General features: G+C 40.2%; 1 protein-coding gene across 4 annotated transcripts in view; it reads right to left on the bottom strand.

The window, feature by feature from the left end:
* Nucleotides 1–307: 307 nt before the first annotated feature.
* The window catches only part of Lsm14a (LSM14A mRNA processing body assembly factor), a 50,151-nt gene continuing 24,494 nt past the window's right edge, over nucleotides 308–25,964 (bottom strand). The window contains exons 4-11 of one of the 4 annotated variants that reach the window (XM_048448763.3): nucleotides 16,987–17,109; nucleotides 12,966–13,142; nucleotides 12,623–12,688; nucleotides 7,754–7,936; nucleotides 7,482–7,653; nucleotides 5,587–5,818; nucleotides 3,402–3,458; nucleotides 308–1,612 (exon numbers count right to left, since the gene is read on the bottom strand). In XM_048448763.3, the coding sequence (XP_048304720.2) occupies nucleotides 3,435–3,458; nucleotides 5,587–5,818; nucleotides 7,482–7,653; nucleotides 7,754–7,936; nucleotides 12,623–12,688; nucleotides 12,966–13,142; nucleotides 16,987–17,109 (977 nt within the window). In that variant the 3' untranslated portion in view covers nucleotides 308–1,612; nucleotides 3,402–3,434. The remainder of the gene's footprint in view (nucleotides 1,613–3,401; nucleotides 3,459–5,586; nucleotides 5,819–7,481; nucleotides 7,654–7,753; nucleotides 7,937–12,622; nucleotides 12,689–12,965; nucleotides 13,143–16,986; nucleotides 17,110–25,964) is intronic. The other 3 variants (XM_048448762.3, XM_048448765.3, XM_048448766.3) reach the window with 3 other exon arrangements.

Genomic DNA, 25,964 nt, shown 5'->3' with positions numbered 1-25,964 from the left:
TATTGCCACAGTACGTGCTTTGATGCTTTCAGAGTGCCTAAAAATGTGTTCGGTACCATGATTTGTGGGTTCTCCAAAAGAGTTAGTTGTTGACATGCAGGCACACAGTAAACTATGGCTGCCAAGTACCAGATCTCAACAGTGAAAATAAATTATAAAACATCTCCTTGTTAAGCTATACAAAAGATATAAAATTAAAAAACAATCAACCATCCTTAAATAGTCTGATTTTCCTACAGTACAATTTCCCACACCTTTATCACTACTGAATGAGAAAGGTAACAAGAATCAAAGTAGATAAAAGTAGTCAAATCTTTGGATCCCTTTATTCCATGGCCTTCGTCAAAAACACAAAGTGGCCAGAGCTTTTTCACTATAGCTTAAATATCAAAAAAGATTTATTAGTAATTTACAGTTAGCAACAAACGTGTACATGGAGTCGTCAGTGGGTCACAGGCCCACAGACTGTGTTAGTGATGTTTTCCAGGTACAAGATGGTTCTGAAAACTCCATCTTCTTGAAGTAAAACAGGAGTCAGTGTCATCGCAACAGAATTCCAGGCATAGCAGGAGGAACAGGTCAACTGATGCCTAGTTTTAATGTCTTAAAAAGGGGGAAAGTTACTTATTTGAAAATACAGCGAGGTACATTCTCATTTATGATTATTTACATTCATACACTGAAAATATCTGTTATTTGGACAAATTCTATGATTTGCTACAAAATGAAGTCCATACACGATGCACGAATAATTTATCCTTTTTAGATAATGGAATAAAATTATCAAATCTTCATTTATGTTCCAAACATTAAAAAAATCAAAACCTTTAAGCCTGGAAAGCAAGGGGAAAGGACCCACCCATAGTCCTACTCCTCAGCACACCGACTTCTGCAAGGACACGTATGTTTGCTGACTTTAAACGTTTATTTTTTAAAAAATTAGTTGCTTTTTATACAGCTATACAAAGTTCTTAATGTTTCTTTGGCAATGGAATATAATGGAATTTTACAACTATATAAAAAAGTTACCTTTGCCTAAGAAACAGTATTTACCTGTGTGTACATAGTTGACTGACAAAATTCTCTACCATCCAGCACCCTAATTAAGTGTCGAAATAAGCTACCTCATATTATAGGATCTCCAAAAAGAAAAGATACAGACACGCACACATACACACACACGCACGCACACACACACAACCTTCTGAGGCTCAAAACACAGTATCACGGCCTATCTGCAGGCAACTCGAAGTAATCACCGAATACAATTAATTAGTGATAAGAAAATCCTTTCAGTGATGAGAAAACACTTAGCAGTTCCACTCAGCTCGCTGGAGTGCGACTCTAAGCAAGGACCACGACCTCCCGCTACTCCACACACACTTATGCTCATGTTTTAAGTCAAGCCTTCCTGCCCCAAAGCAACTGCTGTGTAGCTTTGAAATGAAGCAGAAAAACAAACAGATAAACCCAGTGCTGGTGACAGACAGACAGCAACTTCACTTCTTCATTCTTCACAAAGACCGAAACCACTTTCCAGGACCAGGAAGAGCTAGGAGTCACCTATTTTCAAAGACTTGTTTGTAGACTACGCAGCAACTTTGTTGTCTTTCTAAAAAGGGAAAAGAAATAACAGTTCATGTTCTAAGCCAAGGCTCATTATTAGTACTTTTTCCTTAGTTTGCCTAAGTTTATTCAGGTTACTTTAAATACCCTCCTATTTCCACTGAAAAAAGCTCTGTCTCCCTGGTTTCTGGAAACGCTGCTTTAAGTTCCATACTTGACAGAGAGTGGGTTTTCCAGTCAGCAGAGATTGTAGCAGTGGCTGGACTGACAGGCAGGCCCCTCTGCAATATGGGGGTACCTCACTACCTTTGATTACCCTAACATATTAAACACAACAGTTATGTGAACTTTCATTTATTTTATTTATTCATAAAACTTTTGAAATAAGCTTCTTAAATTCCTAAATTTTGACATCTTTTACCAAGCAATATAATAATCCAGAAGGTAACAACATTTCTTTCTAAACCAGCATGCTAGGAGAAAGCAATGCTATTGGATTTAGAAATCTACTTTTTAAAAATAACTTTCAACTATATTTATTTTTACTTTGATCATCTGTGTATGTGTGCACACGTGAGTGCCTGTATTTTAAACAGAGCTCAAGAGAGGGCCCCGGGGCCCTGGGGCCCTGAGGCTGCAGCTACAGGGGTCGTGAGAGTTGTAAAAACCCAATATGGGTCCTGGAACCCACACTTGAGCTCTGTAAAAGCAGCAAGCACTCTTAACTGTTCAGATGTCTCTCTAGCCCTAAGGGTTAGTACCTTTGCCAGCAGAGCCCTGACCCACCATACATGAAGCCCTTGGCTTTATCCCCACCACTATGTAAACTAACTGAGGCAGTGGCACATGCCTCTCATCAAGACCAGGCCTTTAAAAAAAACACACACAAAATAAAAAAAAACCTGTAATCTTAAAACAAAAAAAACAACTCTTAAATTTGAAATAAGTTTGAAACCAAACTTGGTTGGAAAAACGAGAAACTATAACCAGTAAACTCACCTTAACTCAAGTTTATATATAGTACAGAGCCAGGACCTCTGCTACCCTCAGACAAGCAGCCGCCAGTCTGCTCCCTCAGTCCTTGGGTTCTAGGAGTGGATATAAACTAGGCATGTGTGTTTATGTGTCTGCATTTGTACAAAGCATGTAGAAATCTTGTTTGTCTCTTCCCTTTAGGGCCTGCACAACAGGGTGCAATATGTCCGCACACTAGTTGCATCGCTCGACTGTGTTAGAGGTAATCTGCAGGGCAGGGAAAACAGCTAGCAGTGAAGCCCAGCATAAGGCACCTGAGCAGCATGGGTGAACTACTGTGTTCAATCCCTAGACCCCACAAACAGATAAGAGGATATGGCGGGGTCTATGTAAATGTAACGTTGTTTTATAAGAGACTCACGCACCCATGGGTTTTGGGATCCATGTGGCTTTTGAAGTCAATTCCCCTTATAGCCACACCTTTTTTTTTTTTTTTGGTGGTGATGGTGAGGGTTTGAGACAAGGTTTCTCTGTGTAAAGCTGTGGCTGCCCTGGAACTCACAGAGATCCTCCAGTCTTTGCCTCCCAAGAGCTGGGATTAAAGGCAAGCACCAACATGCCCGCACCACACCTAATCTTTAGTGAAACACATCCCAACAGTAGGACAAGAAATTCCTAGTTGAAAGAGTTAACTTCACCTGAGGGTACAATACCAAATTATTTGTACAGTGTTACTAAAAAACTGAAGCACATACGGCAAATTACAAGTTGGCACAGAAACAAATGAACTAAAAATGAACCTTCTGTCCCCCACCAAACCAACCTTCACACCTCCCAATTTCTTTCTTTTCTTTTTTTACCTTTCAGAAAGCAGTATGACCAATCCAGACCTTTTAGGGTCCAAAAACCGTGGTTTTCTGAAAGGGTAAAAAAAAAAGGCAGGCGAAAGAGAGGGAGAGAAGGGGTAAGGGAAGGGAGGATAAATAAAAGGGGAGGAAAGAGATAGAGTCATTTCAGATTCTGCCTCCCCCACCCCAATAAAAAAGTGTGTGTGTGTGTGTGTGTGTGTGTGTGTGTGTGTGTGTGTGTGTGTGTGTGTGCGGCTGTGGAAATAAGACCACCTGCAGTTACAGGCAGGTCTGAGTTGCCTGACATGGGTGCTGATAATCAAACTTGGGTCCTCTGGAAATTAGCAAGCACTTTTAACCACTGAGTCACCTCCAGCCCCCATTTCGGATTCTTCATTGTCTCAGGACCCTCTCTGAAGAAATGGAAGACTCAGTCACCCACCATGGTGACTGAAGTTACTTCACAGGAGCATGAGATCAAAGGCGACTACATCCATACCCCAATTCCAGATATCCCCCTTCTCCAAAAAGAAAAACAGCACAGGACACAACCATTATTCTTAGTAAAAACTGGGGTAGAATTACAATCACTGTGTGTCCTGCTAGGAGCTAGAACCCAGTGTAACACTAAGTTTATATCTCTCGGAGGTCAATCACCTACCTCACAGGATGAGGTGGAAGAGAGGATCAAATTTGGCTGATTCTCTATGGTCCTATCTTCACTTCTGTCTGTTAAACCAAGTTTGCTTACATTCATCCCCAAACTAATACCTATTCCAGTACTCAAAGAACTGAGTTGTTTATGGGGGAGCTGGCAACTCTAAGAGAAGACAGATAAGCAAGAGCAGTCTATAGAGTGAGAACCTGAGCTGAAGGGGTCTTGCAATTGCATGGCTGGGTAACAGGAGCTAATTACTTAAAGCTAATTCTGAGCAGTCTCAACACAATATCCAAGACATCAAAATTAACATACCTGGTCCCAAATCCATCAATACTGACTTCCACAGAGACCCTCAATAATAGCTAGTTATAAAAATCAGACAACAAAACTCAAGCCAGCAAATCTTTGCAACTCTCTTTTGCTATTATCAGTTGATCTTTGTATAACAGAATTTTCCTCTTTTTATTTTCTTTTCTTGTCGCAAATCTAAGATAGTTCCTTAATTGACTGGCCTCTTTCACTACATAAATTATACACAAAAGCACACTAATAGAGTAATGGAATTCTTCCCCAGTTGTTGGTGAATGCCAATATACCAGAGGGCTCTCAAGAGCATGCCATAATAAGAAAATAAGAGCCGAGTGAGTTCTCTACAAACCTATATTAAGAACAGTGACTCAAGAGCCAATCTACTAGGCCCAACACTCAGTGTCATCCCTCTCTAGTTCTGTGACCTTGGGCAGGTTATTTAATATCTCTGTATCTGTCTCCTTTGTAAGATGTAGATAATAATAGAGCCGTCTCACAGAGCTGCCGCGAGGTTTGAGTCAGTGTGTGAGAACCATGCAGCACCGTGCTTGTCACTCACTAACTACTATGTGAACGCCAACGTTTTCAGATGTGCAGGTTTAAAGCAAAGTGTTAAAGTGTAAAAATCTACTAATATGAAGTAAAGGTGATATTACAGTCATTTTTTTTAAACTGTATAGTTTTGGTATTCCTTAGTGTTTCCCTTAAAAATTTTTCTTTAAAAGACAGAAAAAAGGTAACACTAACATAATACAGTAGCTACCAGAGTATTTTTTTTTTTGGTGGGGGGATCTAAGAGATTTTACTGGTTCATGAAATCTGAACTCCTAGCTCTAGTAAAAAGGCAAAAATCACCAGTCTTCTAGTCTCCCTTCGGCTCAAAGAGCAGTCAGGCTACAGGCAGCACTCTAACCGCTGCTTAGCCTGATGCCACCTCGAAGTACTCAAGATGCACTTTCTTTTTCTCAGGCTGACCTTGAACTCAGAGACCCACCTGCTTTTGCTTCCCTAGTGCTGGGATTAAAGGCATGTACCACTAAACCCAGCTCTTTTTCATTCATTAGTCAAGAAACTATGGTCTTTTTTGTTAAAATAGATATTCTAATCATGTATATTCTCTAAGGAGTTAAACTGAAAGTTATTCTCATGTTTTAAAAATAATTCTGCCAAAACAGATACAAGTAAAACGTTCCGAAGGCCAATCCCACAGCATGTTGCTATACTTACCCTATATTCAAAATCTGCAAACTCCCTGCCCCCACGACCACCTCTGAATCCACCACGAAAACCTCGAGGAGCAGTGAAGGTCCCTCCTTGGCCACTGCCACGTCCTCTACCACCACGGAAGCCAAGGCCCCCTCGACCTCGGTAGCCCCCACGGCCACGATGAGGACGAAGCGGGATCCCAAACGTCTCAGCATTTAACCTTCTCTCCTCAGCCCACGTTGGTCTCCTGTCTCTGTCATACAAGAGCAGATGGACATTAGTGTGTTAGCTCAAAAAGTGGATCCCTCAGCAAGTCTATGTAGCCCCAATTCCAGATAAATTTAATTGATTTCTCAAAATTAATTAACAACAACAAAAAAACAAAGCAGTTAATGTAAATTCTTCCAAGCCTTCCTGGCATGCAAGCCCTATACATTTCTGTAGTATGTTTTCACATGATACAGAGACTAGTTTCTTATAAATACAACTGATAAAAACCTTAATATGAAGATAATTAAGACTGTAAGAATTTGCAGATTCCACTTGACCCATAGAAAGGAAGACAGAGCTTGACCCATAGAAAGTCTTCTCTTAGAGAAGCTAGGAGATGGAGGCCTCGTATCCTAGCTCAGTCTCTGGACCTGATGCAATTAACCTAGCAAGAGCTTGTGTGGTTACAGTAGACGTTGGGCCTAGCAGGCTCAGGCCTTCCTATCCACGCTTAAACTCCACCAAGCTGCAGTCAGGACAAAGGTGATGTGATGTGGACAGCATGGCTTCTGCAGTTCTTCACTCACTGTGCTGGGTTGTCCCTTTTCAAGTCTGGACATTTTCTGGACCTCTAATATGACAGACTGTACTATATGAGTCAATTTTGAAGAAACATTTCCTTCTGGGTCTGGTTTCATTTGAATTACAATGCAGACAGGGTAACAGAAAGGAAAGGTTTATATGCTATACTAACGCTTCTGTTTTAACTAGTATCTAAATGTAACTAAGCCCTTACAAAAGTATAAGCTGCTCTTTTCAAGACAGATCTCCTATAACATAGGTTGGCTCTGAACCCCTCATCCTCCTGACTCCACCTCCCACCCAAGTGCTGGGATTATAGGTTAAAGTCCATGATTATTTTTCTTTCTTCTTGATTTTTTGAGACAGGGTTTCTCTGTAGCTCTGTGAAGCCTGTCCTGGAACTCACTCTGTAGACCAGGCTGGCCTCTAACTCACAGAGACCCACCTACCTCTGCCTCCCAATTAAAGGTGCGTGCCACTATTCCTGGTCCCTTTATGTTTTTATTTATTTTCACTATTTAAAATTATTTGCAGAGGTGTGTGTGTGTGCTGGTGTGTGCCACTACTCCCCAGTCTCTCTTTCCTTTTGTGATACTAGTAGGATACAGCCTAGGGCCTTGCATATGCTAGGAAAGTATTCCTCCACCGAGCTACAGCCTCAGCCTTTACTGTTTTACAAGGAATATCATTTTAAAACTTTTGGGCTGGTGAGATGGCTCAGTTGATAAAGGTGCTCGCCAGCAAGTTTGACATCTGGGTTTCATTCCTGAAAAAAAAACATGCTAAGAGGAAAGAACCGATTTCTCTTAAATTGTCCTCTGGCTACCACATCCACTCTACAGAATGTGTGCATGCAAAAAAACAAACAAACAGTAACTTCTTTTAGGAAAAGAAAAAAATCATTAGTGGCTCACAACCTTCTCTAACTACAATTCCAAGGAATCTGATGCCCTCTTCTGGCCTGTGGGCACTGCATGCACAAGATGTACAGACAAAATACACATGCAGGCAAAACACCACTATAACGCATAAAATAAAAAATGGTAAATCTTATAAATTCATTGCGGTCAGAGGTATGTCATAGGTACATGTCAATGCCCTGAGAGTACATGAAAAGACAGTACCTATTATCATCACAGGAAATGTTGTCAAAGAAGGATTTAGTTTTGTCGTAGTAGCAGTTGGGTCCAAGAGGATCTTCTTCATCAGCATTTCCTTCACTGTTCTGTGTATCAACTCCGGAGTCTCCTTTATCTTCACCATTTACAGGTTTCTCTTGTTTCTCAAGTTTATCTTCTAATGAAAAACATGCAAGTTAAGATTCTAAACATCCAAGCTGTAAAACATCTTCATCTCAAAGACCATAATTATTTTCTGATTAAAAAAAAAAACCTACCTTTTAATTTAAGTTTATTATGAAACTCTCTGTCGATTTCCTCCTTGTTAAATTGTGCATTTGCACTTTCAAAGTCAAAGTCTTTCTCAAATTTCATTGGACCATCTCGACGAATACCAAATCTTCCCCTGCCACCTCGATGGCCCCCACGTCCTCTCCTTGGAACAGAAGGAACACCTGGAACTACGCAAGAAAGAATATAACAAACATTCAGCATGTAGCAGCTGGTTTAGGACAGTACTGTGGTCTTTGTATTAAACGATCTACAATATAAACATTTAAAGGTCTCTATATGTACAGCATATATGTATTTTTATATAAATGAGAAATGGGGGGTGGAGTGGAGAGATGGTTCAATGATTAAAAACTACTGACTCCTCTTGCAGAGAACCTGTGTTAGTTCTCAGCATTCACATGGTTTACAACCATTCAAAAACTCTAGTTCCAAGGAGTGACTTACGTCTTCTTCTGATCTCGGCAGGTACTAGGCACACATGTACACAGACATACATGAAAGTAAAGCATGCATACACATATAATAAAAATCTTAAAATAACAACAAATTTCCCTGAAATTGGGGCTGAAGAGATGGCTCAATGGGTAAGAGCTAGCTGTCAAGCCTGACGACCTGCGTACAATCCCTGGGACCCACATGATGGTAAGAGAGAACTGACTTCCACAAGTTATCCTCTGACCTCCACATCTGTACTGTGACACACCGGAACAATGGCACATATACAGAAATAAACAAATACAACAAACAAAAACAACTCCTGCAAGTTGTTCTTTCATCTCTATGGGTGCACTGTAGCATACACATATCCATATACACAGAGAAAAGCAAACAAACAGATGTTAAAAAGACATCAAAAAGAATTAAGTTGCTAGTGGTACACACCTTTAATCCCAGCACGTGGGAGGCAGGGAGAGGTAGATCTCTGTGAGTTTGAGCCAGCCTGGTCTACAGAGCTAGTTCCAGAAAGACTCCAAAGCGAAACCCCGTCTCAACCCCGACCCCAAGAGAGAAAAAGTTGCTAAGTTAGTATGTATATTAAAAAATAGAACATAAAAGTTTTTAATGTAATTTTTATAGTTATGCCTATGAAGACCATAACAAAGAGATGTATAATTGACAGATCTGGAGCCTTCTTCACTGTATTAACACAGGCTCTAGAAATTCTGTTCCTTCTGCCATGTACCTCATACCCAAAGTGTCAGGTTCTTTGTGGAAAGGATAACAGGAAATAAGATGTACGTAAGAGCATAAGCGAACACTAATTAGCACAAATTGCAGGGCAGGAGATGCTTTTCTCACAATTCAGAGAAAACAACAGCCAAGAGAAGCACCAGTCCTGACTGGTTCCAAGCACTTTCCTGCTTTCACTGTTTCCTCTAAGCAGCTCCTCTTATTCAAGTCTTCCGGGTCTATGTATTCTCTTTCTACAACACCACCACAGGATCTCAGTCAATCTCTGAGATGTGATAAAGCAATACAAAGTAGTATAATTCACAGTGAAAACTTGGGAACCCAAACATCCAGTACATGTGTGACTAAGAAAAAAACAGAACACGGAATAGTACTTAGTGTGAGTTTAACTTAAAAAAATATGTACAACACCGAGTATGATGAATTCAATGAAGTACAAACTGAATAGTTCTATGAACTGTGTAACATACTGACAAGAATCAGAAGTGACTACAAGGTAACAGGGCTGTGCTCATTGTTTGCTAAGGAATAGCAAACTGAATTTGAGAAAAAACAACCATAAACAACAGATCCAGACCATTAAGTTTAGATAAGCAGGTCTTTTAACACATTCAATTTTATTTTTAAAAGCAGCTCAGTTCCACGCCAGGAAACAGGGCATGATTCACCTTAAAGTTTGCATAAAGAATACCCATGAGTGTAAAATCCAAGGAGAAACTGTAAGAACATTGTTCTGTTAGTGACCCTTAGTGGTGGATGAGGGTAGTGAAGCTTTTTAGTTATCTTTTGCTTATTTTGTGATAATAGAGACTGGATCTAAGGCATTCTGGATACTAGGTAAGCATTCTACCATTGAGTGTTATCTCCAACACAGGTGGTGAGTTTAAGGACTTTCTTAAGATAAATTTACTTATTACTTAATAAAGTATTATTAAAAGATTTAAGAAAAGATTACGTGTATACATGTGCATGCACTGCCTGCAGAGTCAGAAAGGGGTGCATGAGATGCCAGCTATAGTGCTAGGAAACAAATATTTCTCTGCAAGAGCAGCAAGCGCTCTTGACTGCTGAGGCATTTCTCAAGTTTCTTAACTTTGCATGATAAAATATGGTAATTATTCTAAGAGATTCATTCACCTGTTTAAAATATAGTAACCACTCCAAAACAAACAAAATATAAAAATCCACACAGAAAGCAGTAAGCCACTATCCAGGAGGTGAAGGAGGAGAATCTCTTCAGTCCAGGAGGTCCAGGCCAGGCCAGGCCACAGAGAGAGCACCCCAAACAAGTAGAGGTGAAATGAGAGCTCATACAACACTTAAAAACAGCACACTGAGGTACCTAACAATAAATACAAAGATTACTTCCTAATCGCCATCTAAATTAAGGTGATTGATTATATGTTACTATTATGCTATAACTTGGAACAGTTTTAGCTTTTATTTTCCATTAATAAATTGGAAATTAACAAAACCATGCTTTTTAAATATTAAATATTGTCAAAGAAAATGTAAAACCTCATTAAATCAATAACCACAAAAGAAAACGAAAAGTTCTTATATAGTACTTCATTTAAAAAGACAGCTCAGAATCCAGGCGGCGGTGGCGCATGCCTTTAATCCTAGGGGCAGGTGGATCTCTGTGAGTTCGAGGCCAGCCTGGTCTACATGAGCTAGTTCCATGTTTATCCTGGTTTTGTTTGTTTGTTTTTGTTTTACAAGACAAGGTTTCTCTGTAGCTTTGGAGTCTGTCCTAGAAGTAGCTCAGGGGTTTAGAGTACTCATTGCTTTTAGGAGGTAACCCAGGTTTGGTTCCTCAGGTTAGGTGACTCACAACTATAAGTAACTCCAGTTTCAGGGGATCCAACAAGCATGTGGCACATATAAATGCATATAGGCAAAATATTCATTTACACAAAATAAATTTAAAAAAAAAGCAAAAATCTTTGGGCTAAATCAGTTGGCACATGCCTACAATGCCAGCACTTGGGGAGTTGGAGACCATCCCTGGTTATTCAGTAATTTCAGACTAGCTTGGGATGCATGAGACTGTCTTAAAAAAACAAAAACAAAAACAACCCCCAACTCTAGATTTTTAAATATTTCTTTTATCAGATTTAGTAGCAAGCACCTTTATCTAAAGAGCTAGCCATCTTGCTGGTGCCTTAAATACAAAAAAGGAAGAAGGGGGCTGGAGAAATGGTTCAGAGGTTAGGAGAATTGGCTGCACTTCCGGAAGACCTGTATTCAATTCCACAGATCTGGTGCTTTCTTCTGGCCTGCAGGCATACAATGCAGGCAGAAAACTGCATATATAATAAATAAATCTTATAAAGAAAATTTTGTTTTGGGGACTGGAAATTGCTCAGAGGTAAAGAGCACTGGCTGATCTTCCAGAGGACCTAGGATTCCCACCATCCACATAACAGTCCACAGCTGTCTGTAACTCCAGCTTCAAGTGATTCTGACCTCTGTGGGCACCCAGGTACACACTTGGCAATCATACACACATACATACATGCAGACAAACACTCAATATACACTTAAAAAACAATTCAATGGGCTGAGAATTCCTGAGAGTAACATTCTCCTGCTATACAACTGTGAGGGCTGCAGTCCAGATGCCCGCCACCTACATAAATGCTGGACGGGCATTGTAGCTCACACCTATGATCCCAGCTCTCAGAAGGCAGACACAGGGGATCCCTGGAGCAAGCCAGCTAGCTAAACTAGCCTAATTAGCAAGCTTAGGGTTCAAGTAAGAAAGCTTTCCTCAGTATATAAGATGAAGAGTGATTGAGGAAGAGATCTGATGTCAACCTCTGACCGCCATACACATGCCCATAGACACATAAGCATGAGGACTCAAGTTCTGAAGATAAGCGGATCCCTGGAGCTCAAAGATCAGCCAGCACAGTCGAGTTAATGAACTCCAGGTTCAGTGAGAGATGCTTCCCTCAAAAATAATGTGGAGAGTAATCAAAAAGACACCAAATATTACCCTCTGAACTCTACTCCCATGTGCACATACATGCATTATGAACCTGCATGCACATATATCCACAAGAACATGTGGATCCCAAATCCAAAGACAACTGTGTATCATTAAGTAAAGTCTTTTCCAGAAAAATAGTACTTCAGAAAAATTAAATATAGACATAAGAAAATAAAAAAAGTTCATTGTGATATTAGGAGTCCATTTTCCAGCTTCTTTCCCAACTGTATACTAGCAAAACTAGGAAACAGATATCGGCAGAATGCAATTAACCAAACTACATCTTCCTAAGACGTCACCAACTTCTGACATTCAACAACTGGTCTGTCTTTTTATGGAGGTCAGCAACAGTTTGCCCCATGTGCAGACTCACAACAAGCCGCTGCCTTGGGGTCAGTCCTCTGTAGTCTACAATTCCCACCTTTATTTTATAGCAACTATGCATTTTTTTGAAATGCTTTCCCCCATTGAGATCCACAGCACACTGCCTTCAGATTCAGGTAGCTGCTGGGTGTGGTGGCACACGCCTTTAATCCCAGCACTTGGGAGGTAGAGTTCCAAGACAGCCAGGGCTATACAGTGAGGACCTGTCACAACCAGCCAAGCAAGCAAGCACAAAACCCCTCAAATCAAATAAACCCAAACCAGCTATAGCCAGGGAACTTACCCATTTGCCTCTTGCTATCATTTCTGAGCTGCTCATTTTCTGGCCTTGGGACTTTGTGTACTTCAGCTATAGAAAGAGACATGCAAAGTGACAAATCAATTCAATATACATACCCAAAAAATTTCCACAAAGTTAGAATGGAGATGACAACACCCCAAACAAACAAAAAAAATCCCACATACTCACTCCCACCACCTCGAATCAAATTTGAAAGACCGAACACTATTAAAATAAAGTTCAGCTTAAACCTGCTAGGGTCATTCACATAAAGTAACCCTCTTAATGAAATGAGGAGATGGAGAGTGATCAGTCAGTGCAGGAACAGTAAACAGCTCAGCTCTACCTCGCCTGTGCTCTTGGTTGTCTATTGCTTTCTGGCTGGTAGATGGCAAAGGCCTGGTTGGTACAGGGCTCCTTCTCCCAACAGGTGCTGGAGCAGGTAAGTGGGCCGAGGCGGTCTGTACTGCTTGTTCCATGGTTGGACTTTTTCTCAAAGGGTCTAACTGAGGGCTTGATCGACCTAAAATGTAACCAAAAGATAATAAACTACCCTAACCTAGAATTCCAAAACCATCTAGACCTTTTAAAAAAAGTAAGTCTAGAATTTTATTCTGCTAACTCAAATCCTCAGCATAAACTGAATTAATTTTATTAGACCAGTGCTTAAATCTACTTATCTTTAGTGGGCTGATTATTCAGCCAATGAAAACAAAACAAAAACAAACAAAATACTCCACAAAAAATACAGTAACAACATCACTGCCATGAATTTATCCGTGTTTCTTTCTTTCTTTCTTCGGTTTTTCAAGACAGGTTTTTTTCTGTGTTAACAGTCCTAGCTGTCCTGGAACTCACTCCATAGACCAGAGTGGTCTCAAACTCAGAGATCTGCCTGGCTCTGCCTCCTGAGTCCTGGGATGCAAATATCATGCTGTAGGCATATCAAATGGAGGCTTTCCTAATCACAGGATTATACTGACACATTCAGATTTTTTTTTTTGAGACAATCTCTGGCCTTCAGCTCCTGATCCTCCTGCCTCCATCACCCAAGTGGTAAGATTCCAGGTATGAATGCCCACGTAAATGACTAAAGCATGGAATTCTGCTCTAAGAATGTACAGAAGCATGGCAGGCAGATGGTTCTTACAAGCCTTACCTGTTTGGGTAATTAAATGTCAGAATTTAAAAGACAGCAAAAACAAACTCTTCTGAGAACTCTAGAACAGTCACACTCATTCCCAAAGTCATATAGAAACTCTCCTGCTGTGTCTGTTTATCAGGGGTTTGACTTATTTATTTATTATGTATATAATGTTCTGCCTGCATGTATGCCTGCACACCAGAAAAGGGCACCAGATATCATTAGAGACAGTTGTGAACCACAATGTGGTTGCTGGAAAATGAACTCAGGACCTCTGGAAGAGCAGCCAGTGCTTTAAACCTCTGAGCCATCTCTCCAGCCCCTATCATTGCTTTTCTGGGAAGAAAGCCTGAAACTCAGAAATCATCAGTACAGAAATAAAAACAAAAACAATGGGAGACACATAAAGTGAGTCACTGGCTCATTTGCTATACATTAAATTTCTTTTTTACTAATAACTTATTAATCACGGTGTTGATTTTGCTATAAATAGGAAATGTAGAGTATATGATTAGGAATAAATCCAGAAATGATTTCAGCAAAATCAAAACAATATTTTTGAGTGTTTGAGTGACCATTACATTCTTATCATAGAGTTAAAAGAAAATTTCATGTTATTTATGCAAAATTCAGAAATTTATTTAGTTTTTTTTTTTGTTTTTTTTTTCTTTTTTTTTTTTTTGCGACTGTTTCACTGTGTAGCCTGGGCCGGCCTGGAACAGAGATCCATAAGCCTCTGCCTCCAAAGTGTTGGTATTAAAGGTGTTTACTACCACGACCAGTTTTATTATTTTCTTTTTAAAAGATTTTATTTTATTTTTGTTCTGTATATGTGTTTGTCTGTGCACCTGAATATGAGTGCTTGAGGAGAAACTCCTGGGGCAGGAGTTTTCCGTGGGGCTGAGTTGTTTGATACACATACCTTGCAAGAGCAGCACAAGCTCTTGCTGAGTCACCTGTCCATTCCCCGAAATCCAAACATTTTAGTTGGTGAAATTTAAATGGATTCTTAGGCTTTCTGTGCCATAGATTTATACAAATATCCACATCAAAATTTAATAAAAATACTTCTGTTTCCAAGTCTTCAGTACGAGGTAAGGAATCCAATCTTACTTTTCTTAAACTACCAGACATCAACAACACTTATAGGAATAATCAGCCCTTTTCTACTATAATTTAATCTAGAAATCTTAATCATCTACATAATCCCACTCCTTTCCCTATTGTGCAGAGGATCAAACCCAGATCAAAACACACAGCTAGGGAGTGCTCTATCACTAAACCATACCACCAGATATTACATTTTGTATTAATGGTGGAGCTGTTTCCAACATTGTATACTGCTTTATTCATTTCTAAAAATTTATTCTTATAGTTTTATTATACCAAGTAGGTAAACTTGTAATTTTTATTTTTCAAGTATGTTCTGCTATATGTCCAGGTGTATTTTAACATCTATTTTTTACAATTTTTTTTTTAAATGTATATGATGCTTTGCCTGCATGTGTACCATGCATGCGCAGTCTCCACAAAGGAGAGGAAGTTCGAACTTCTGAGACTGGCGTTACACATGATTATGAGCCTTCACAAGGATGTTGAGAATCAAACCTGGGTCCTCTGGAAAAAAGCAGCAGTGCTCTTAAACCCTGAGCCACCTCTCCAATCCTATTTATCTATTGTTCTTTCTTCTTCTTCTTTTTTTTTTTTTTTTAAAAAAAGATTTATTTATTTTATATGTATACAGGCATACCAGTAGAGGGCACCAGATCTTACTACTGATAGTTGTGAGTCACCATGCGGTTGCTGGGAATTGAACTGAGGACCTCTGGAAGAGCAACCAGTGCTCTTAACCTCTGAGCCATCTTCCCAGCCCCAAAGTCTCATTTTATAATTAAGGAAATTAAGGCTTATTATTTTTCAGTAAGGGCTCTAACATAAAATATGGCAAAACAAGATAAAAACACATTTACATTAATTTTGAAAAGTCTGAAAAAACATAACAAAATATAAATATCATCACTTGTGGGTAGCAAGATTATGGTTTTGTTTTATTCTTTATGTTTCTATTTCTAAGACATTTACAGAAAATCTTTAAAATTGAATACACATCTATATATTTAAATTTTTCTGTTTAATTACGCTCGAGTGTGAGGTATTTTTCAGTTCCCAAGGAAGCTAGAGGTTATCAGCTTAGATCCCACTGGAGTCATGGTCAGGTCTGAGCTGTCCCATGAGGGTACTGGGGACTCAACTCAGGTCCTTAACAAGACTAATTCTAATTAAGTCCTCTTAACTGGAGCCAACTCCATACTCACTATGTCAGCCAGCACGAGCAATGCTGGCTACAATTACTTTAAGGCTTGTGCCTTAAAGAACAAAACATACAGGATTATGTTTATTAGTACTGGCATGATTTTGATATTCACCAGTCACCCTATGACTGTTCCACCTTTACGAAGTGAAATCTACACTGCACTACTGAAAAAGTAAAGCAACAACCCATCATACTGACTGCAGCAGTGGACACAGCAGACACAGGACTGTGTGATTAAAGATTATGAGACTATCTCGAAGAACAGAATTTTTTCAAAAATGACAACAGGATCCCTTAAGCTTACTAAAATGTTAATCTCCAGGTTCCAGGGCTTCTAATATTCCAGATCTCACTTATGGCCTGCATTTTCAGAAGCACTACAAGATGGGTCTTTTGTGGTGATCCAGAAACTGAGGGTCCCCCGTATCTGTATGGTCTTAGGAGAGACTCAATATGCACATCAGCAGTACACTTCTTTGGATGGGTTTTCAAATTCACCTAGCATAGTTCAACGTTCAGTTGTGAGTCTAGGACAAAACCGATGATAAACTTTGAAAACAAATGTTAAACACAGAATGTTCATTATTTCAATTCCAATGTGTAGAAAGTTTAAAAAGTACAAATAAATAGTAGAAGCCATTAAGCAAAACTTTATTGCATAGAGTAACCAGGAAAAAAAAATCCAAACTATTGAAGTTTGGTTGGCATACACTTGTAACCTCAGCACTCAGAAGGTGAAGACAAGAATATACTGAATTAGCCTAAGATAAAGAAGCAAAAGTTCTGTCTTGAAAACAAAATTTAAAGAGCCAAGCACCAATGATACATACTGTTCCTAAACCATCAGAACAAAGCAAAAACTGCTAGGGAAGTTTAGAATCCAAGTACTTGATAGGCAGAACAGCTTACCTTGGGCTAGCTGTGGTTTTACAGATCTTGTATCTTGTGTGAAGGCAGAACCAACTGCGCTGCTCTGGGATAAGGTACTGCTATTTGATGCTTCTGATCCAAAGGATGTCAAGGAGTTCCCAGCTTGAAAAGATTAAAACAAACAAACAAACAAAAAATCATCATTTTACTGATTGTCTGGGTATCCAACCCATACTTATAAAAATTATTAATCCTAAAATTAAAGTTTACAAAATATGAGAAATCAATGGCAGTGTAGGGTGAAAACAATGGGACTACGTAGTCCTATATGGCTAACAGATTTAAGTAAACAGATTTTGGAAACATGTTGCAAAAATAGAGACACAATCAGATAGTGAACAGCAGAAACAATACAGTAGACACTGACATTAATTTCAATTATTTCTGTAAGGTGAATCAATAGATACTTCTGCTAGAGCTTTCCATCATTAATGGCAGTAGACAACAGACTTGGTCTGATAACGCTTTCTACTCTGAAGAACTATGGTGCTGTCTTTTGCCCAAAGCAGCTACAAAAGAGTGAGAATTATGAGTAACAAAATGACTAGAAAGGACCCAGTTCTCTGCCATACTTGTTCCACGAATCTTCTCTAAGATGAGTAATTGAGGCTTTATATACCACACTCTGTTAATATTCCATCCAGGAAAGTTGTCCCTGTATTTCAACAATCCCTATCTCACCTCTCATTTGTATACCTCTATGATGGTAGTCAGAATAAGCTCTTAATAAAATATATTTACACTGCTATAGGATTTGGGACCCTCTAATGGTTCCCAATGTCCCCCAATTATTACCTCAGTTTATAAAGCCCTCATTACCTGTGCCTCTTCTCACATCACTTTGCATATTTAAACTTGTGTAATCTATAAATCGCTCTTAAAATGCAATCTGTTCGTTTCTGGGGGCACTCCAGTTCTTTCAACTATTTCTAACTACTTCAGCCATGGTGTTTAAGACACTTTGCTGCTCCCCAGACTCCTCCTGAGCTGGTGAGTTCTACTCTTCCAAACTCTTAAAATGGGCCACCAGAATGTACTAGTGTCTCAACATGGAGAGCTCTCACCATCCCTCCAAGGCACATTCCAGGTAGGCTTCCACTCTGGCCAGCTCTGGAAGAGATGGAACATCACTCCCACACACTCTTGGAACATAGCAAGCATTTTTAAAGATCCTACTTGGGGGCTGGAGAGATGGCTCAGTGGTTAAGAGCATTGCCTGCTCTTCCAAAGGTCCTGAGTTCAATTCCCACAACCACATGGTGGCTCACAACCATCTGTAATGAGGTCTGGTGCCCTCTTCTGGCCAGCAGACATACACACAGACAGAATATCGTATACATAAAAAATAAATAAATATTTTTTTTTTTAGTGTTTTATTTTTTATTTTTTTTTTTGTAAATTTTATTAAATTATAAAAGTTTCCATTTCCACCCCCCCTCCCAACACCCTCCCACTCCCCCTACTCCCCCTCCTCCTCCCTCTTCGTCCCACAGGGCAGTCAGGGTTTCCTGCCCTGTGGGAAGTTCCAGTTCCTTCCCCCTCCCTCCAGGTCCAGGAAGGTGAGTGTCCAAACAGACTGGATCCCCAAAATCCATTATATGTAGAGGAAACAGGTCCCAGTGTCATAGTCAATGGCTTTTCAGAAAGACTTCGGGTCAGCCACAGTCAGAGAATCCGGCCAAATTCGGAGAGTCTGGTTAGATCACGTCCTCTTTCAGTCCCAGTCCAACTGGCCTTGGTAAACTCTCATCAGATCCGTTCCCTTGTATCAGTGGGTGATAGCATCCCTCGCAGTACTGATTTCGTTTTTCATGTTCTTCCTCCTTCTGCTTCTCATTTGGACCTCGGGGGGCTCAGTCCGGTGCTGCAATATGGGTCACCGACTGTATCGCCGTCCTTCGTCAGATGCAGGATCCTTCGGAAGGCCCTCTGGATCTAAATATTTTTTAAAAAAGATCCTGCTCTTGTTCTGGGGCTGGACAAACATAAGCTACCCTGAGGGTGTGCACTCTTATCCCCTTGCTTGCTGCCTGCTGGAGAGCCAATTCAATTGTAGCAAACTCTGTACCTTCCACTCTTCTTATCATGCCCCAGTTCTGCTACTGAGTCACAGCTGTAGCCCTCACACACTCTATCATTAGTGACAAGAACTTACTATGTAGGCTAGGATAGCTTCAAATTCAAAGTCATCCTGCCTCAGCTTTCCAGGTACCCGGGTGTGTTTGGGTTTCTGTTGCTGCGATGAAACACTGTGACTAAAGAGCAAGCTGGGGAGGAAAGGGTTTATGTGGCTTACACGTCAGCATTGCTGTCCATCACTGAAGCCAGGACAGCAACTCAAACAGGGCAGCATCCTGAAAGGAAGGCTTGCTTCCCCTGTAACTTCTGTATCTTCCCCTAAAAGCTGCCAGCCTTCCCCAATTCTCATTTAACTCTGAAAATATCAAGATATTATAAACTGTAAGGATAATTTGAAAATATAAGTTAATGACTGGTCATCTTGTAAATGATCAAATTCCTTCATATGTTCAGAACTGTATTTACAAATGAACATGCTAATAGTAATATAATTAATTTCTTACTCAGTCCACTGGCATCTAAAATGTTTAAATTTTCCATAATGCAAAGAACAGTCCCCAATTCCTCAGCTCTTTTCCTATGTAAAATTAGGCTATATCCCTTGCTTTCTAGAAGTTTTTACCATCTCTACAGTAATTTCTCTTGCTATCAGATGCCAAATAAGAAACAGATTCACCAAACAGGTTTCAAAGTAACTTTTTAACTATTCTACTTAAAAGAACTTGCTTTTATTGTATAGGATTGTTTTGGTTTTCCTGGGTTTTTTTTGTTTTTCCATATAAAGTTGATTATTGTTCTCTCAAGGTCTGTGAAGAATTTTGTTGGGATTTTGATGGGGATTGCATTGAATCTATAGATTGCTTTTGGTAGAACTGCCATTTTTACTATGTTGATCCTCCCAATCCAAGAGCATAGGAGATCCTTCCATTTTCTGGTATCCTCTTCAATTTTTCTTCAAAGACTTAAAGTTCTTGTCAAATAGATCTTTCACTTCCTTGGTTAGAGTTACCCCAAGATACTTTATGCTATAAGAAGGTGAACTCAAAGAAAAATATATAGTTATCCTCTTGGATATTGGAAGTAGACAAGATTACCAGGCAAAAGTTGGGAGCATGGGAGTGAGGGTGGGGGTAAGGGGAGATGGGGAGAGAGAAGGGAGAAGGGGAGGACTGGGGAGAGCTTGGGGGAATGGGATGGTTGAGATGGAGGAAGGGTGGATATGGGAGCAGGAAAGTAAATATCTTAATTAAGGGAGCCATTTTAGGGTTTTAGAGACTTGACTCTAGAGGGGTTCCCAGGTCCAAGGAGAGGTCCCCAGATTGTTCCTTGGAAGCAGAGAGAAGGGTGCCTGAACTGGCCTTGTCCCATAGCCACACTGATGAATATCTTGCATATCACCATAGAACCTTCATCTGGCGATGGATGGAGATAGAGACAGAGACCCACATTGGAACACTGGACTGAGCTCCCAAGGTCCAAATGAGGAACAGCAGGAGGGAGAACATGAGCAAGGAAGTCAGAACCACGAGGGGTGCGTCCACCCACAGAGACGGTGGGACTAATCTAATGGGAGCTCACCAAGGCCAGCTGGACTGGGACTGAAGGAACATGTGATCAAACCAGACTCTCTGAATGTGGCTGACAATGAGGGCTGACTGAGAAGCCAAAGACAATGGCACTGAGTTTTGATTCTACTGCATGGACTGGCTTTGTGGGAGCCTAGTCTGTTTGGATGCTCACCTTCTTAGACCTGGATGGAGGGGGGAGGACCTTGGACTTCCCACAGGGCAGGGAACCCTGACTGCTCTTAGGACTGGAGAGGGAGAGGAAGGGGAGTGGGGGGTGGGTGGGAGGGAAATGGGAGGAGGTAGAAATTTTTAATAAATAAAAAGAACTTGCTTTACAGTGATAGCTTCAGTAGTCAACTACCTGTGTTTCCTGATGAATAACTGGATAGAAAAAGGGTTCTCATAGGCTTCAAGAAATTGAATTGGACCAACCTCACAGGTCAAATGGATTCCAGATGGGTACTGCCAGTCTACAAGTCTGTTTCCCTACCTACCTACCTATTCCTGAGGGGTTGGACTCTCTTCTTCCTTTAAAAAATAAGAATTTTAAAACCGAGAAAGATCGTAAGAGATAAGACTCTGGCCTCTAGGATAAATCTGATTTAGAAAAACAAATTGTCAAATATCACAATCCAGGCTGATCCCCCTCCTACTACTGCTAATACTTTAAAAACTGCCTCAATGCTTTTTGCTCCCTTGATGACTAAGGAAGTATTTTCTCAAGTAACATATAAATCTTACCCACCTTAGTTGATGTGGGATTCAAGGGAGCATTGTGACAGGTACAGCATGCTGGAAACTTTCTCTATTTTCCAGTAATTTATGATTTGGGAAATGATGATAATCTTATGAGAACCACTTCCTTACAAATTACTAGAAGAAATCAAGCAAGCAACTACTGACTACGGTAAAGAAGGACTTTTAGAATAGCTTCATCTTCCAGCTACTGCCAAGCGAACTGTTGTTCCCTATGAAAAATTAATGGCTATTTTATTGAGAAAAAGTAGAAAAAGAACTAAAGAGCTTTTTGCCAAAGATGTCTCTGAGATAATTATCCTTTACACTGTTGATCAGTTGATTAAAATGTTGACTGATTTAGATGCTTGACAGATTGTTGAAACTGCTAACTCATTTAATTTTACAGTTCTTAAAGATATACCCTTTTCTTTTTCCAAAAGATTGTAAAGCAGAAACTTTGCCTTTAACCGGCTTCTTTAGTGTTTGCTGATGGCTCTTCTAATGATGTTGCTGCATTTGTTACTGATGAAAGACCAACTTCTTTTCAAACTAATTAAAGTTTTGCCCAAAAAGTGGAATTAAGGGTTGTTTTGAAGGTGTTTGAAACTTTGCTTAACCAAACTTCTAATCTTTATACCGACTTCTGTTATATTGCATGCTTGTCTCTTCATATTTAAACTGCTGTGTTTTCTCCCTCACAGACCACAAATTTTTCATTGCTATAAGCATTACAGTCCTTAATTCCATCATGGACACTGCCCTTTTTCATGGAACACAATGATGCCCATTCCCAACTCCACAAGCTTTAAATAGGAGAACTTGTTCATGCTATTCTCAGGCCTTGTCCCCTGAAGAAGTCACATGGCTCCTGGCATACCTTCTTACAGAACCCAGGACCAGCAGCAGCCCAAGGATGGCACCACCCACCGTGGGCTGAACCCTCCTCCAATGATCAGTAAAACAGAAAATGTCGACAGCTGGATCTCAAACATTCATGATCTTCTGAACTCTTCCAAGGGCTTGGGTCACTTATCCCGCTCTTCCCTCTGAAACACATACAGTCTATCTTCTAGGCTCGAGCTGGCTCCACTCCACAGCTGCTACTTACTGTTCTTCTTCCCATGGTCCTGCCATCTTCAAATATGCTGGGGTTCCTTGCTTGCAACTGGGTTACACTTTCATAGGCTCGCTTCATGGTCCCAAGCTTCAACTTCTTTGTATGACATTTTCAGTCCTGGGCCTTTGACTGCCACTTAGGCTACACCTTCACCAATGGCCTTTCTTGGCCTCTCATGGTGCTAGGTCTCAGCTGCTCTCAATGGCTTCTTCATGTCTTCAAAACCAGTACCACCTGGTTCACACAGCTATCAGCATGGGGCACAACCTTGGCCACCTCTGGAACGTAGTTTCTCTGTGTTCTCAGGAAACACCAGAAGACTTCCCTTGAGAGATGCTGGCCTCCTTGTCTTCTTTTTTCAATCAATCAATCAATCAATCTATCTATCTATCTATCTATCTATCTATCTATCTATCTATCTATCTATCAATCATCTACCTACCTACCTACCTACTGTATATCTTGCAGTTATGGACAGTTGTGAGCTGGACCAGAAGTCCGGGGATGGCACCACCCACCATGGGCTGGACCCTCCCCTATTGCTCACTAATTCAGAAAATGCCTTAGTGCTGGATCTCAAAGAGACATTTCCTCAGCTGAAACTCCTTCCTCTGATTACTCTAGCTGGTGTCAGTTTGATACACAAAACCACCCAGTACATAGGGTAATTAATAGGCACGAACCATGACGGCCTCCAAATCACTTTTTATTCAAGGCCTAAAAAGGGCCAATCAGGGTTTGCATTATTTATAGAGATTTTCAGCTGCTACAACACTATCTTTTAAAATGGTGGTTTTCTTTACACTGAGCTGTACCAGAATCTTTATAGGGAAAAAAAAAATCAGTATTTGGGTGGCTCTACTCCTGCTTTTCACTTGCCCATATTTGTCTAGCTTTATGCCAATAATTCACAGCTCTAATTATGCAATCTTTGTAAGTTTTGAAGTTGGGTGATATAAACCTCAAACTTCTGTTTTAAAAAGACCGATGGGACTTTGACATGAATGTTTAACCTGTGACTCAATGCGGGAGAGCTGCTTCTATAAGGTTCTGACTCCACCCATAGATGTTCCTGTGGAGCTTTAGTCTCTCATCAGCTCGTGGTTCTTTCTGTAGAGCAGAGCCTGCCTCAGCTTCAGCAGTTGTCATCTTCTGGGTCAGATAATACTTTGCCATTAGGAGTTGTCCCAGCACCCTGACTCTACCCATCACATGCCAATACAGCCCTTTTAAAAGCTCTTCATTACCAAATATCCCTCAGAGAATGTGGGCAATTTGGTCCTTCTCCCTTGAAAAAAGCTACCACAGAAGTTTTAAGGGATCTTTTGTTTCCGAGTATGTGGTGTTAAAATTATTTTATTTCATGCATATTGGTGTTTTGCCTGCAAGTGTATCTGTGTGAGGGTACTGGATCCTCTGGAACTGGAGTTACAGACAATTGTGAGCTGCCATGTGGGTGCTGGGAATCAAACTTGTTAACACTGGATGAACAGCCAGTGCTCTTAACCACTGAGCCATCTTTTTAGCCCTAAGTATGTGGTGTTACCGGCACTATTACTGTAAGCAGTGTTGTTTACATACTTTAATACTCTGTTTAGGTAAGGTGTCAGCAAATGTGTTCTGCAGGTGGTCTTTGTGATTTATGTTTGAACTGTTACGAATCAACTAGTTTGCACCATTTCAAATTATGTATTTTTTTCAAATTATCTTTACTAATTCCAAATTCACTTTCTGTGGCTTGAGAAGATACCAAATATGATGTCTGTGGCCCCTGATTAGGATCACTGAAGAATCAATTTCTACTTGCAGATAATCAACATTCTGGAACTGTTAGGATTTTGTGTGTGTGTGTGTGTGTGTGTGTGTGTGTATGTGCACGTATAAACGTGTGCATTTACTTAACTTACTCACTCACTCATTCATTCATTCACTCATTCATTCATTCCTTTGAGAGAGGGTCTAACTGTGTAGCACAGGCTGTTCTAGAGATCACTATGTAGACCAAGCTAGACTCACTCTCACAGACAGGTGTTGGGGAATATTATTTTCAGGTGCGTGTGACTTTCATTTGCATTGCATTTGTTTAACTCTGTGAAGCTGTGTTACTGTGCCTGTCTACAACATCTGACGATTCTAATAAAGAGCCAATAGTGAGGCAGGAGCAAGAATAGGCGGGGCTGGCAGACAGTATAAATAGGAGAAACGAGGAAGAAGAGGCGCAAGAGGACAAGGAGAGGAAGACATCAGGGCCCAACTGACTAGTCAGTCACGGAGTAAGAGGGAAGGAAAGGTATACAGAAATAGAGAAAGATAAAAGACCAGAGGCAAAAGGTAGTTGGGATAATTTAAGAAAAGCTGGCAAGAAACAAGTCAAGCTAAGGCCGGGCATTCATAAATAACAATAAGCCTCCGTGTGTATGATTTACTTGGGAGCAGGGTGGCTGGTCCCCCACAAAAGTCAAAAGAGTAAAATATCACACAATGGCCAGGTATTCGCCTGCCTTTGCCTTTCAGGCACTGGGATTAAAGGTGTGTGCCATCATGTTCATTCACATTTAGGATTGTTATAGCATTTGAATTAACTGACCCCTGTATCATTATGAAGATATGACCTTTACGTGTTATTAGTATGTATATCAGTTCTTTTTCATTGTCTTGGTGCCTTTTGTTCTATTCTTAGTAATTAAAAATTAATCTATACAGGGGACTGAAGAGATGGCTCAGCAGTTAGAAGTACACAGTACTCTTGTAGAGGACCTGAATTCAGTTCCCAGCACCCATGTCAGGTGGCTAACATGCAAGCATCTGTTTATTGAGTCAATATGCTGCCATTCTGCACATAAGAGTATTGAACTTAAGCACACATGACATACCAGCAAAACTATCTTAAATTATTCCTGTTGAAATAATCACCTGGGGTAAACAATGGGAGGAGGGAATCTAATTGTGCCCATGTTCTTGATTTTAACCTCTATTGTACAATTAATTAAAATGGGCAGTTAGAGACTGGGAATGTAGCTTAATTATATAGCGTTTGCCCTAAAAGGATGAGGCTGTAGGGCTGAACCTTGTAAAGGCAGGACTGCTGGTTAGTTTTTATTACTCACATTTCTAGAACTCCCTTTCCGCCCCAACAATACATGCCTGTTGTCCATTCTTTAATAACAATATAGAAATACTGTTTTGATACTTTACTTATCTGAGTTTTTTTAAGGATCTACAAATTAGGGGCAATAATTTTCATTTCTGCATAAACAATCTTGCAGAGATGATTTCAGCATCAACTTACAAAGACAGTGCTTAGAGAAAACCTACCTAGTATATTATATTTTCAGTGTAAAAGGATATCTCAGTGTGATTTATTTATTTTTGGAGGCAGGGTCTCATTTAGTCTAAGCTAGCCTCAAACATTTCACATCTGCCTCCGGGTTAGAGAGATAGTAGAGCAAAGCAGT

The sequence above is a fragment of the Myodes glareolus genome, chromosome 1, assembly GCF_982192425.1.
Source record: "Myodes glareolus chromosome 1, mMyoGla1.1, whole genome shotgun sequence".
Taxonomy (NCBI): domain Eukaryota; kingdom Metazoa; phylum Chordata; class Mammalia; order Rodentia; family Cricetidae; genus Myodes; species Myodes glareolus.
Note: the sequence above shows the minus strand (reverse complement) of the source record. Positions and strands in the feature narration are given on the sequence as shown.